The following is a 14,265-nucleotide window of genomic DNA, read 5'->3' as shown; positions in this document are numbered from 1 at the left end:
CTGAGCTGTCTGTCCCTTGTTAGCATTACAGTGGTGGTTGCTGGGTAAGTAATAAAAACCAGGCAAGTCTTGCTTGGCTTTACATAGCCTCCAAATGGAAAGCAGGACTTCCAACCCTAGGTAAGGCCAACTTGGCCCTTCCTAGAGTGGATAAAGGTGCCAGAGGACACTTACCCTAACCCCTGGAGTTAGAGTACACAGAGGAGTCTCAGCCCCTGCTGCAGAAAATGGGACCAACTGCCTTTCCAAGCCACAGCTATTCCCATAGACAGGTCCCAGGGCACCTGGTGGGCCTCACCAAAGGTTCTGCTTGGTGGTTTGGTAGTGTTGTAACTGCTGCTGGATCCCCTCCAACTCAGCCTCAAGCTCTGTGTGGCCTGCAGCAACAGGAAGATAAGCTTGACCTTGCCCACCATTCCCTTTAGAACCAAGGAGACTGGTAGGGCTTTGGTGGAAGGGTGGCCCCAGCACCTTGACTTACTCACCTGTAGCCTCTGACCCATAACCAGACCCAGTCCTGGTGCTTGTGGACTCTCCAGGGAGGAGATAGGGATCAGGGTCCCTGGTTAAGGATGGGTACCCCCACGGTTGAGGTCCAGGGATGCTGGGCTTTGTTGACACCTGTGGAGGAGAAAAGGGTGGATGCTGAACAAAGAAGCTAGTTGGGACCTCAGGAAGTGAATCCTGTCCTGATTCATTGCCCACTGCGCCTTACAGTGGCAAGGGTGACTAGCCAGCACACACAAAGCCTTGCCCTGACTGTTCAGCCTCAGAGAAGACTGGTCCAGGGTGGGCACCACCATTCCTGTACCCGAGGCTTCTCTTGTGCCTGCCACTATTTTTTAAATACTTATTTAAATACTAATTTACTGAGACAGAGTCTTGCTTTATAAAGCCCAGGCTGATCTTGAGCTCTCCATCTTCCTGCCTCTTCCGCCTAAGTGCTGGGATTGGGTGCATGTCACTTCTGTTACAGCCACACTTCACCAGAAACTGCCTCCTTCCTGTCTCCACTCCTTCCCAGTCAGCACCAACTTTTAGGAACTGCCACCTGTTTTCAGGAGCACACCCTGGCTACCTCTTCCCAGGACCCTGTGTCTCCTATGCTCTTCTAGGTGACACTCTGCCCTGCAGTGTAGATACTCATAGCCTTGGAAGCCGATTGAGTGCTGCTCTCCCAAATCTGATAAGGTAAAAGCAACTACCTCACCAGACACTGGACCCCACTCCAGATTCCTCCTTTTAGTAAATGACCCTAGATTTCTTTTCCTCCCTCACCATACCTACTATAGCAAGTCCTGCACCACAGTCCCCAACAGACTGTCACCCCCACAATGAGAAGCTACAGCCAGAGCACTAGCATGTTTTATCTGATCATACCATGGCTCATGGCTGCCCCAGCACTTGGTGCTCTGAGTCCAGGCCAGATGCAGTGCCCTACAACAGCCCCTCAATTTCTTTCTCTTCCCACTCCAAGCTTCCACCTGTCCCCCAAGACCAGAAGCCCTGGTAGGAGCCCACCTATAAGGTTCTTCTGGTTGTCCCGACATCAGACATTTCTCAAGGACTGGGGTATTAGCAGACAACCCACCGCTGGGTTTTAGGCCTGGTGTGCAGGGCACCCAAGCTTGTCAAGTGACAAAGGTATTCTAGAAAGAAGAGCAGTAAGGGTTGGAGGATGAGCACCAAAGGAGAGTGAGTGGCAGTGCAGTGGAAACTCACCCCAGCAGTGCCTCCTGCCCCATGGGGCATGACAGAGGAGGGAGGCAGCAGCTCCAGGTCTGGACTGGCCGTAGGAGGCAGCTTCGGACAAGAAACATTTGGCAGGACCACAGGTAGGAAGGGTCTCGTCAGGGAAGAGCCTCCCAGTGGAGCCATGCTTTGACCTTTTTCCAGGGGCTTCTCCAACCTGAGCAGAAGCAGAAGCTGGTCACAACATGGAACCTTTCTCTGGATTAAAGGAACCACACATCTAATAAAATATAGGAACACAGTTTTCAGTGCTTTTGGACTCACAACCATTCAACTTACTGCTGCTCCCCAAGGGTGCACCACTCTGGGGACCTCTGGCTCCCCAAACGCTCCAGCAGGAAGGATGGACGTCGGGGCTGTTTCCGTGATGAGCGGGCCGCATTGCTGGAGAGAAATAGTCTGTTCCTTGGACTGACAAGGTCTGCAAGGGGACCTGAGATCTCCCTAAGGTTCAGTCCTTGGCGTTTTACAAGGAGACTGAAGGCAAGCATATACATAGGGCAGGCCTGAGTCTAGACCCTTACAGTCTGCCTGATTCCTGGATGCTGGAGTTGCACCTTTTGACCTTCCCAGCAAGCTGACAGTATGTGTTCTTCCCTATCAGAAGACGCTCTGAGATACTTAGGATCCTGCCAAGGTTAGGGGTGAAGGAGAAAGAGTGGTGACAAATAGGAGCTGGCCCAGAACACTCTACCCACCATGAATTCTGAGACTCAGTGCTGGTTACTCTGGGAATTACAACTGCCTCTCAAGGGTGGTACGCATAGGGCTGAGAGAAGCCATCCAAGGAGGTGGAGAAAAGATCGGGTACCCACAAAAAATGGAGCTCTGACAGGAAGGAAGAAGGGGGACTACAAGCTTAAAACAAGGCATGAGGGCTTGACTGCTGAGTATCATAAAATGGAGAAGTAGATGTCACACAGGAAGGGACAACAGTCTCCTTAGAACAATGACCAGGGAAGAATGGCCTGACAGAGGCCCCTGAGCAGCTCTGGTGTGACAAGGCTATGGCACTCTCATCTTGTCCTTCCCACAGCTGTTTGTCCCTCTTGTGTGCGCCCAGCTTTTGCTCTAGAACTAGAGGCACAGGTGAACCACAGGCCACTCACAGGTCTAGGAGGCAGGGCTCCCCAGCAGCTACTGCCAAACTGCCCAGGATTCCCTGAGACAGAGGAGCTTGCAGCTTCTTTGTCTCCTGGGTAGCATCTCCAGCTTCAGCAGCATGTCCAGAGAGAAAGGAATCCTTAAATGTCACTCTCCTGCTGAATGCTGTGGGCGCTGGTGGTTGAGAAGTCTTGCCTGGACCAAGTACCTTCTTTTTCCAGAGCTCAGCACAGTGGCGGACTGCACAGTGGAGGCTGTGGGCTGCCTACAACACAGATTCTCATCAGCTCCTGCCCTGCTCTGCCCTACCAGCTCCTCACCAGCAGCTCTGGCTTACCTGGACCTGCTGCTGGGCCTGGAGCTGCTGCCGGAAGGCCTTCATACCAGCTGTGAAGCGCAGAAGCCGTGTGGCACCCTCCTGTAGGAGCTGCTGGTGGTAGGCTTGCATAGCCTGTTCCAGTCGTGCCTTCTTCCTCCTCCTGTCAAGGACAAAGCTCAGCCATGCAGTCCACACCTTGCAGAAGAGAAGGCAAGAGATGATACTCAGGCTTCCATGAGGGATCCCATGACCCAGCCTACAGAGCAACCCAGGAAGGCAGGAGTACCCAGGGAATTGTAGAACCATTACCTTTGCCTGTAGTGAGAAGGCCCAGAACCACAGGGCCCGGGCTGTACCCCACTGTTCTTGCTTCCTGACTGCCAGCTGTGGGCCAGAAAGATTGGGTTATTCAGAAGAATGCACAGGCAACACGGCAATGGCCACTCTCAGCTCCCCAGCTAAAGCATCTACCCTTGTACTGGGAAGGGTTCAGGCCCTGGCCTGACCTTGAGATAGTTAATATATTCAGGGATTATGAATGGAAAAAGGACAGTACAAAAGGAAGAATGCGCAGAGCAGTCAGAGGTGGTGAGTGGACAAAGCGATGCTGGGGGAGCTGGGAGCAGAGCCAGAAGGCTCTCCAGCCTAGAGCAAGAGTGGACTATAAACTTGGCTTTGTTCAGCAGACTGTGTGTGGCCTTCTGGTTTATCAAGACACCAACAAAGACCTGAAATTCATTTCACATTAATTTTGGGGTATTATTCCAGTGTATTTAAGATGACACTGTAGCCGGGCAGTGGTGGCACACGCCTTTAATCCCAGCACTTGGGAGGCAGAGGCAGACGGATTTCTGAGTTCGAGGCCAGCCTGATCTACAGAGTGAGTTCCAGGACAGCCAGGGATACACAGAGAAACCCTGTCTCGAAAAACCAAAAAAAAAAAAAAAAAAAAAAAAAAAAAAAAAAAAAAGATGACACTGTAAGAGAAACCTAAATCGAAGAGACTAGCATTCTACAAATGGCATATGAAGGAAGCTGATAGTACGGGGGTGGGGGTGATGCACAGGGATGGAGCCCTGGGACAAAGACAGTATTAAAGACTGAACTAGATGTGGGGCTGAGATGGCTCGAAGCTGAAGTCTTGCCAGTAGGCAAGAAGTGCTACACTGGCTCTCACCTGATTCCTCCACTGGCAGAAGCAGGCCCGACAGAGTCTCTGTGCCAGGAGTTGGTCAGCTTGCCTCTGCAGAAACTGGAGAGCAAATGCACAAGGGGTCAGACTCCACACACCACGTAACTCAGGGTCTATCCCCAGCCACTGGGGCAGCTGCATGGGGAAGACTCCACCCAAGTGAACACCTTTCTGCCAAGAGCTGTCCCAGATGCCACGGGCTCCTGCCCAGGTTAGAATCCAATTGCTCCATAGTTTCCCCAGATGTAAAAAGGCAGGGGTCAGGAGAAAGCAGATTTCTCTTCTGAGCAGCCTTCTCCTGGGGTGGCCTTGATTCTGAGGCTGGCTATTCCTATGTTCACAGGAGCTTGCAGCAGCTCCTGCAGCCTTGTTCCTGCATAATCCCAGCACTAATACTTGCTGCCCAGAGTTCTGTCTGGAGACCCCTCCCCAAGGCAGAGGCACTGCTCAAGACACCCCTGACTCATGCAGAGCTTAGAAAGCTGCTACCATGTGCCTCACCTTCTTTCTGACACACCCCAGATGGTGTGCCTTCCACCTGGCCATTGCTTCCATCAGCAGCTGCCAGTGGTGATGCTGAGCCGCCTGTTCCAGCTGCAATCTCTGCTGGGCCACCCTCTGGCTGTAGAACCGCCAATGCTGAAACCAGTTCCGGAGACGACCTGAAGCAGATGTAAGCCCGCTGAAAACTGTACAGGATTTTCATTCATAAGTGATTCTGTGGCATGGGAAGGCTTAGACAGTGGAAAGGTTATGTGATGTGACAGTCAGCCTTTTTTGAGAAAAAAACAACACAGGATCCATGGCCACTGTGGAAGGCCAGCCAAGCCTGGTCACCTCTGCAGTCTGGAAATTGGAACTAGAATTTCTTTTTGCTGCTGCATCTCCAAGTGCTGTCCCCGTAGCTGCCCACAGTCATTGCAGGTGTCCCAGGCCCCACAGAGCAACACCAACAGGTGGTAAGCAAGTAGAAGGAAACTCTTAGTCCCCAAAGGGAGCTTCTGACTGGAGCCCAGCCTTGGAGAAGGTACAGCCTCATTTTAAGAGGCAGGAAATAAAGCCCAGAGAGTGAAGTCAAGTGAGTCTGAGTATGACCAGGAAAGTAATAAAGTGATCTCCCTAAGCCCCACACAGTGTAGGCTGTTTCCTGGGACCTGGGAATGTCTACTACAGGAGGTATCTCTGGAGCCATTCACAGGCTCCAGAGAAGGCAGCAGTCGTGAGCCTTATCTTGGAACTGTCCAACAGCCATTTTGAATCTTGGGTGCAGCCTTAAATGTACCTATCTCCCTAGCTACCACTATAGCATAGTTGCTAAGGAACAATTTAACAGGAAGGCATGAAGTAGAGGGCAATAAAATGCAGTGTTACGGAAGCTAGACCCAAGGGATCCATCTACAAACACTCCCACACCTGAGGCTCAGAAACATTTTGGAAGAGGGGAAGAAAAGAACCCAAATATCAGAGAGTTTGCTGTGTGAATGTGTCTCCTAGTAATGTCAGAAGCCATCAATGTGACTGCCCAAATATGAGCCGAACAGTAACAACACTGATGGACATGTCACAGTGGATGGGAAAAGGCCCAGGAGGCCTCAACTCTATACAAAGAACTACTTGGGAACTAAGATGTGCTGAGAGTGGGAAAAAAGGCTTTCCCAGGAAAGAGCTTACCAGTTGGTTATCCACTACTAAGTGGTCAACCCTGAAAACATGTAACACTATACTGACTGAGCAGGGTACATAATAACAACGAAAACAGGTCAGGAATTGAAAGAGAACAAAAGTGGTTTGTGGGGAAGACAGGGAGAAATGATGTAATCTTACAAAGAAAAGAATGGGAGAAAGAAAGAGGAAGGGTGTTTACTATGTGGTCTAGGCTGCCCTCAAGCTCCTTGCTCCAGCATGCTTCCTTCCTGCCTTCCAAGTGCTGGGACTACAAGCCTGTACTTTGTACTTTGTAAAAGTCTATACCGATGCCTCACTTTTCCCCTGAGGTCTAAAAAGGTGTGGCAGAAATCCTGAAGTCTAATATCAGACAAGACAATGAGCACAGGCCTTTAACTCTAGCACTCAGGAGGCAGAGGCAGAAGCATTTCTGTGAGTTGGAGGCTAGCCTGGTCTACATAGTGAGTTCTAGGACAGCCAGAGGTATAGAGAGATCCTATCTCAAAAACAACTAAAACAAGAAAGGCACCAAACCACAATGCTACTGCATCCCTCCTCCCACGAATGGCATTTTGTGCTTAGCCCCCTAAATTCCTCGTTCCAAGGTCCTGTCCTGTGCCACTACCCTTTAAGAAAAGTCCTTTATGAGCTGGAGAGATGGCTCAGTGGTTAAGAGCACTGACTGCTCTTCCAGAGGTCCTGAGTTCAAATCTCAGCAAACCACATGGTGGCTCACAACCATCTGTAATGAGATCTGATGCCCTCTTCGTGTGTGTCTGAAGACAGCAACAGTGTACTTATATATAATAGATAAATAAATCAGGGCTGGTGAGATGGCTGAGCGAGTAAGAGCACTGAGTGTTCTTCCGAAGGTCCTGAATTCAAATCCCTGCAACCACAGAGATGGCCCTATTGGTGCTTCGACTGCTCATTCCTTTGCTCATAGCAAAGTCAGCATTTCAAGCTTCACCGACTAAGAATAAACAGTTCTCCAGGAACTTTCTGGGCTTCCAGCACCACAAAGGGACTACTAAGGCACCCTACTTTGTAGACTACACAACCACCTTGTTATCCCTGCTTCCTGACCCAGTAAGACCCCAGCTCTTCTGTACTGACTGGCTACTGAAGTCCAGCCTCAAGGACAGTACCGGATTCTGAGCATCTCAGGTATGATGTGGATAATATTATTTTAAAGCTCACTTAATAAATGTATATATCATATAAAATCAATTATATATGTATATGTGTGTGTGTGTGTGTGTATACACACACACATACATACATACATCACCAAGGAAGACCAGAAAGGGCAACAACCAGAAACTGGAAGAGCCCAGGAAGGATTCTCCTCCAGAGCCTCTGACCTCTGACACTGAGAAAAATGAGTTCTTGTTTGAAGTCTCCTGGTCATGGGAGCATGAGGGAATGAGCATACATGGACAGAGCCCGCAGACCACACAGAATCTTAGGAAATCCTGTGCTCACACTCCTGCCACTGTCCCCACAGGCCTCTCTTACCCCTGTCCAGTGCTTTCCGGGCCTCCCTGAGGGCAGCTGCCTCCTTTTGCCGGTAGTATATCTGCACTGACGTAACCTCTTGCCACTGGACCAGGACCTATGGACAGGCAGAGAAAATACAGTGGTCATTTCATACTTTGATATCAAGGATACACTGTGACCAATGTTGTGTCCTCTTGAGGTAAGACTTGAGTGGTTAACAGTTGGCTCTTGCCAGGCAGTGGTGGCCCACGCCTTTAATCCCAGCACTTGGCAGGCAGATTTCTGAGTTCGAGGTCAGTCAGGTCTCTTTAAGAGACCTGAAGCCCCAACTCAGGACTTACCAGATGGCTGGCCACTTCCTCAATATGTTTGAGTGCCAACTGTTTTTTTGTTTTGTTTTGATCTTTTGGTTTTTCAAGACAGGGTTTCTCTGTGTAGCCCTGACTCTCTGTCCTGGAACTTACTCTGTAGACCAGGCTGGCTTCAAACTCACAGAGATCCACCTGCCTCTGCCTCCTGAGTGCTAGGATCAAAGGTGTACACCACCACCACCTGGAATTTTTTTTTTTCTTACACAGAAAACTTAGTAACAAAATCCTTTGTGGGTAGTATGTGATGGCACATACTTTTAACCCCAGAACTTGGATAAGTAGATTTCTGTAAGTTTGAGGCCAGCCTGATATCTCAAAAGAGAACACAAAACCCTTTGTGTGGGGTGTGTGCATGTATACTTGGGTATGGGTATGGGTACAGAGGGCCAAAGAATCCAATGTCTTCCCCAGTCACTCTCCATCCATTTCCTAAGACAAGGTCTGTGAGGTCTCCCTGTTTTGGCTGATTGGCTAGACAGTGAGTTCCCAGAATCCTCTTAGTTTGACCCCAACTCCAGGACAAAGTTACACATACACAGTTGTAGTGATGAGAATGTGCTTTGATTTCAACCTCAGGTTTGAGGATATGGGGCTGCTTCAGACTGTCTGCAGCAGCTGACCAAGGCTGCCTCATGATCTGGGAGAGGTGTGGTTTGCCAGCTGCAGATCTTGTGACATTTGGAATTCTGGGAACTTTTCAGAGGGTATATAAATGCTAGAGCCCTGATAGCAGTTGGTGGTTGCCAGTTGTTTAGGGGGTTGGTTGCAGTTTGTTAGTAGCTGTGCTCTAAGAAGAAACAAAGGATAAAAGGTGAGGAAAAGAACTCACAAAGTACCAAAGACATACACAAAGTCATATTCAACTTTATGTGGGTGTTGGTGATTTGAACTTAGGCCCTCATGCTTGACCATCTCATCAGTACCACTAAACACATTTAAAGAAATCAAGGAACCAGATGAAGCATGGTACCAGCTTCACAAATCATAAACTCCATTCTCAAGAGAGTGGTGTCTCTTCAGAACATGAAACCTAACCAGATCTGGTCATTTCCTCCCAAGGCAGGGACTGCCCAGGCTGTTTTGAACATTTCTTAGAAAGTGCCAGCCTTCACTAAATGCAGCTGCTACCTCCCCAGGGAACTACGTGGTCACCAGCAGGTAGATCTATGCCACTCAGAGTTCCCAACAATCTGCTTGCTTCCAGAATAGCCATGACCCTGAGACAACCTCTGGGACTGTTTCTGTATGAACCACTTCCTTGTATTATATCCCAATGCCTTGCTCATCCCTAGAGCATGGGACCTGCAGGAAATTTCCAACATCCACCCCAGCCAAGGAAATGAGGTGGTCTGGGTCATTTCAAACTAGATGAGCAAGAACTTCTTGGGAGGCTCCATGCTTTCGGGCAAGCCTCCTGAGCCATGCAATCTGGGAGACAGTGGGTAGGATCTGGCACAGCCTTCCAACAAGGAGACTGAATCTTAGCAGCTCCCATGCTTTACCTGAGTTTAGTGTCACACGTGTATGGAAAACACTGACTCTGGTAAGAACCAGTTTGTCTCCTATATTTTCTTTTAATGAACAGTGATTCCTAACTCAGTACAAACAAAAGTACCTACAGACATGCATGTGTGAAAGATGGTTACCTACTCACTCTGGGTGGTCCTTATTAAGTGACAATTAATAAGGACTATAATGTGAGCCCCAAGCACCCCGGTAACCAGTTTGTACCTCACCTTGGAGCACAGAATCCTGTTGTAGTGGACTCTTGCCTGAGAGGTTTTTTTGGCCCTATCCAAACGGGCCATGGTGTTTTCTCTCCAGCGATGTAACACCCACCTGCAATGGCATGGGCCAGGTAAGGAGAATGACCAAAGTTCGGATGAGCCTGGGAGGCTTCTGTAAAACACTTACTCTTCCCCATGCCTGAGGAAAGACTATGTGCCTCACAGCATCTGTCCCATGACTCTCAAGCTCATGCTCTTGTCTACACCCAACAGCAGACGCTGAGTGTCTGCTATGTACCAGGTACTAGGTGGGACCGGGTGGCCAGCAGTACACCATGCCATCACTGAGTCTTCAGGAAGTATGTGATAAGGAGAGCATAGCTGTAACCAGACAATAACAATGCAGGTGATTCACAGTGAGATATGAGGTACATGAACCCCAGCACCTACTTGCTCTCTCATTCTGGTCTATCTGAGGGACTGGATGGTGCTTGGTGAGGACTTCACGGGAGTGATTAAAGTCCACGAGGGCTATGGCCTACACATAGCCAGAACAGTGTGTGCTGAACAAATACCAAGGGGGAGGGAGCAGGAGTTCAGAACTTGAATTATAAAGGGTGGGGGTGGGTGAGAGTTACAGATGGCCCTAGCAGGGCAGACAGAGAGACTGCAGGCTGCACACAGGAGTGGGGATGAAATAGTGTGTCAGGCAGGGCGGTGGTAGCGAACGCCTTTAATCCCAGCACTTGGGAGGCAGAGGCAGGTGGATTTCTGAGTTCGAGACCAGCTTGGTCTACAGAGTGAGTTCCAGGACAGCCAGGGCTATACAGAGAAACTCTGTCTCAAAAAAAAAAAAAATTTAATGTGTCAGAAGGTTAGGTATGAAGCATGGAGGGAAGAATGCTCAGAACATGACAGATGGGCTCCTATATGGGCCTCTGGTGAGAATCTATGTGAGAACGCCTTCCAGATTACACAGATAAGGGCATGCTGAAGGAGCCAGAAGATGCATGGCTTGCCGCTAAAAAGCCAGAATCAAACACTTAAGCAGTAGGAGGCACTAAGGCCATTCTCTGCACGCCTTAGGCAGGACTGCCCTACCCACCCACTCACACCTGATTTTGGAGGGGCTTTCCTCAGCCCGAGAGACCCAAACTCACCACAGCAGCTGCCTGTTGTGCTGTCTCTCCCTGACTGCCACCTCGTGGAGAACACTCCTCACTCTGTCCTGGTAAACCTGTGGGAGATGAGGAAGATTGAGGACCACCCCTAGGCCCATACTTCTCCCTGTACAAGTAGGCCTCAAAGGGAAATTTACCACAGTGGCTGCCAGGCCAGAGCTATCAGAGTGGAAAGAGGTTGAAGGTATCCATTCCAAGGCCGCCACCTATCTCTACTATAATATTCCCCAAGGCCCAACTCCTGGACTTTTAGATAGATACCAGACTTCCCGGATGGCTGGCACCTCAGGCAACACTTTCCCGGGTACCTGATGTTTTGAACCTTGCCAGATTACTTTGGGAAGGAACATAAACGCTTCCAGAAATCTCCCCTACCCCAAAGTGAGGAGACCAGGAAGAAAGAACTGGCTCCTACCAGCCACTTCTGCAGAGCCCTGTGAAGCAGGGTACGCTGGCTGTGTAGGGCCGCACGCTTCAGCTTCTGCTGCTCTTCCATCCTCAGGGCTAGGCACTGTACACAGGAAAGAGTGGGGACTGTGGGCCCAGGGCCAGGAGGGGGCTCACTGCCGCAATGTCTCTGATTTTTCATTCTGTGAGCTCGCGTAAGGGAGAATACACCAATTGACCCTAAATCTCATCTATAAATCTCCTAGGAGCTGGTGGTTGTCAAATGAGCAAGTGTCTAACAGGAAATGATGGACAGGTGTTGGCTTCAATGTTACACCCTTAGTAGAGTTTCTGTGAATGGCCAGACCAGGAACTTTACATTCAGTAAGTTCAGATAATAACAGCCCCACACATAAGTAAGTTAGCACTGCCTCACAGCTGCCCTTGACCAGAGGCATATGGAGGAACCCATCTGTCTGCTCTGAGTCATGCAGACAAACAGTTCCACCTGTCCAAAAGCCACACTCAGGCTAGGCCCATATCAAAGCCTTACCTCCCTCCACATGCTCCAGGCCCAGCGCAGGAGCCGTGCTGAGTGGAAGTGTGCAGCCTGTGCCCTGCCCATCCTCCTGTGGAGAAACAGAAGAAGCCTAGCTGAGGCCAGACCACAAGGGGCCTCAGAATTCCCCTTTGCAGCCCCTGATCCTCATCCTCACTGAGCCCTGGGAGTGAAGGAGTCTCTGAAGAGCTGTCTGATGACCTGGGCCTCTCCCAAGAAAGGACACAGAGATTCAAACTTTTCAGGAAGCCTCATGAGATGTCGCAGCTGGACATCTCTGCACCAGACACATGGACTGCATGCACTCTCTCTCCATTGTAGCCTTGTGGTCTGGTACACATTGTCATAACCTGTCTACACCTAATAATGGGCTTATTAGTCTATGTCCTGCCACTAACCACATGGGTCCCAGGCAGGAAGCAAGGTGGAGCTGAGGTTCAGAGCATCTGAGTCCAATGTTAGATTTCAAGGTCCTGTCCCTTGATTCAAGCTGAATTTCCAGCACATACAACCCTCCCAGCCTGACACATGACTATGGGTGGGCACTGGGATCTTCAGCCAAAGCTGGCCCGAGGGGGAAGGAGCTCTGGAGTAGAAATGCCACTCACTCTATTCTAAATCCTTGGGTGCTTTCACTCCAGATGCAGAAAGCCCTCCTGAGCAGCCTGCTGTGGTGGTGGGCAATGGCCACGGCTTGCCGCTGTCGCTCCTGGTGACACACTGCTGCCTGCTGTTGCCACACGAACCAGAATCTACGCAAAAGCTGCTGCTCTGCCTGCAGTATAGCCTGAGGCAGGATGGGAGGAAACAGAACAATCCAGAAGGAGAACAGATCAGAGGCTAGAGGAGGACCTGTGACCAGCAGAAGACATCCTCCCCTAGCAGCTGCCGATGAACTGAGGTGACATCAGACATCAATGTCTAGACTCTCCCATGCTCCTGCACCTGGCAGGGTGGACCAGGGTTTGTGTACTTTCTGAGGAGAACCCCAAGGCAAGTGCATAAAATGGATCCTTCCCCCAAGAACCCACTCAAGGAAAGCTACCCACCATTCTCTCTGCCAAGCGGTTTTCTCGATGCTGAGACATCTTCTGCCTCCAGAGAACAAATACTTGCTTCTCTAATGTCTCTCTAAATACACAGAAATGAGAAAAATTGACTAGAGGCCAAGTATTTCCAACACAAGACATTTCTTACTTTTATTTCTTATTTTTTTCTGTGTAGTACTTGGTTAAACTGGAACTTACTTTGTAGAATACACTGGCTTCAGAGAGTCACAGAGATCCAACTCACAGAGATCCAACTGCCTATGCCTTCTAAGTGCTAGGATTAAACATATATGCCTTTGCCACCCTGTGGCTCCTTGACTTTTTTAACTCTGTGGGTGAACACTGTTCTAAGACCTTGTTCTCAGCCTTCCTAATGCTGCAACCCTTTAACACAGTTCCCCATGTTATGGTGACAGCCTCCCAACTATAAAATTATTTTTACTGCTACTTCATAACAGTAATCTTGTTACTGCTATGAATCATAATGTAAATATTTGTGTTTTCAAATGGTCTAAGATGACCCCTGTGAAAAGGTCACAGGTTGAGAACTGCTGTTCTAAGACTTCAAAAGAATATGTCCCATAGAACAGGACTGCAGCATTTTAGGGAAATCACACAATGTGAGGCTCCATCAAAGTTCTCATTACAACACTAACAGGAAATTGTGCTCATGAAAGAAGAGCAGAGGCATAAAATACAAGCTGTTTTGAAAACACTGCAAAAAGGATGACGGAAAGTTGTCCCAGGGCAAGGTACTGGCTAAGTTTTCCTACTCCACAAGACCAAAAGGTCCTCATTACTGAAAACCCAGGGGACCAGGGACTGGGGGCTGGAAACCACTAACACAAAGCCAAGGCAATCCAAAGTCACCAGTGCTACATCAGAGCTGCCTGTCTCAGATACACGGGAACTGCACAGCACACCTGTGAAAACGCACAGCTCTTGTGTGGAGCATCCATCTCTGCTGGTGCCACCGCCAGACTCTGTACCATGTGTAGAAGGCAGCAGGCAGTGCTCGCTGCTGGAAATGACCATCTGCTCTGGCACGCAATAACTAAAACAAAATAACAAATGGCCTCTGTGAGTATCCAGAGGCTGTGAGTATTCAGCAGTATGGTTTTGAGAAAAGACTGCCTCTCATACAGGTAGGAACAGAATGAATATTTTTATGTTTGATTTTTGCCAGTTTGCTAGGTTAAAAATGTACCATGAGGGGCTGGAGAGATGGCTCAGTGGTTAAGAGCACTGACTGCTCTTCCAGAGGTCCTGAGTTCGGATCCCAGAAACCACATGGTGGCTCACAGCCATCTGTAATGGGATCTGATGCCCTCTTCTGGTGTGTCTGAAGACAGCTACAGTGTACTCACATACATTAAGTAAATAAATCTTTAAAACAAAACAAAACAAAACCAACCAACAAAACCAATGTGAAACATGAAAGTATTTGTATCTTTAATCT

At 49.2% G+C, this 14,265-nt stretch overlaps 1 protein-coding gene across 9 annotated transcripts in view; it reads right to left on the bottom strand.

Moving 5' to 3' along the window:
* Sfi1 (SFI1 centrin binding protein) overlaps positions 1-14,265 on the bottom strand; it is a 64,389-nt gene that overhangs the window by 684 nt on the left and 49,440 nt on the right. For 8 of the 9 annotated variants that reach the window (XM_031340688.1, XM_031340682.1, XM_031340687.1 and 5 more), the window contains 17 exons: positions 13,730-13,860; positions 12,807-12,888; positions 12,366-12,544; positions 11,752-11,827; positions 11,227-11,322; positions 10,791-10,867; positions 9,640-9,742; positions 7,551-7,647; positions 4,869-5,029; positions 4,353-4,427; positions 3,485-3,559; positions 3,194-3,370; positions 2,862-3,121; positions 2,032-2,136; positions 1,723-1,909; positions 486-621; positions 299-377 (listed from right to left, as the gene is read on the bottom strand). In XM_031340688.1, coding sequence (XP_031196548.1) covers positions 299-377; positions 486-621; positions 1,723-1,909; positions 2,032-2,136; positions 2,862-3,121; positions 3,194-3,370; positions 3,485-3,559; positions 4,353-4,427; positions 4,869-5,029; positions 7,551-7,647; positions 9,640-9,742; positions 10,791-10,867; positions 11,227-11,322; positions 11,752-11,827; positions 12,366-12,544; positions 12,807-12,888; positions 13,730-13,860 — 2,096 coding nt within the window. Of the gene's footprint in view, positions 1-298; positions 378-485; positions 622-1,722; positions 1,910-2,031; positions 2,137-2,857; positions 3,122-3,193; positions 3,371-3,484; positions 3,560-4,352; positions 4,428-4,868; positions 5,030-7,550; positions 7,648-9,639; positions 9,743-10,790; positions 10,868-11,226; positions 11,323-11,751; positions 11,828-12,365; positions 12,545-12,806; positions 12,889-13,729; positions 13,861-14,265 lie in introns of those variants that run through there. The other variant, XM_031340691.1, reaches the window with a different exon arrangement.

The sequence above is a fragment of the Mastomys coucha genome, unplaced genomic scaffold (genome assembly GCF_008632895.1).
Source record: "Mastomys coucha isolate ucsf_1 unplaced genomic scaffold, UCSF_Mcou_1 pScaffold22, whole genome shotgun sequence".
Taxonomy (NCBI): domain Eukaryota; kingdom Metazoa; phylum Chordata; class Mammalia; order Rodentia; family Muridae; genus Mastomys; species Mastomys coucha.
This window is presented reverse-complemented; position numbering and strand designations above follow the sequence as displayed.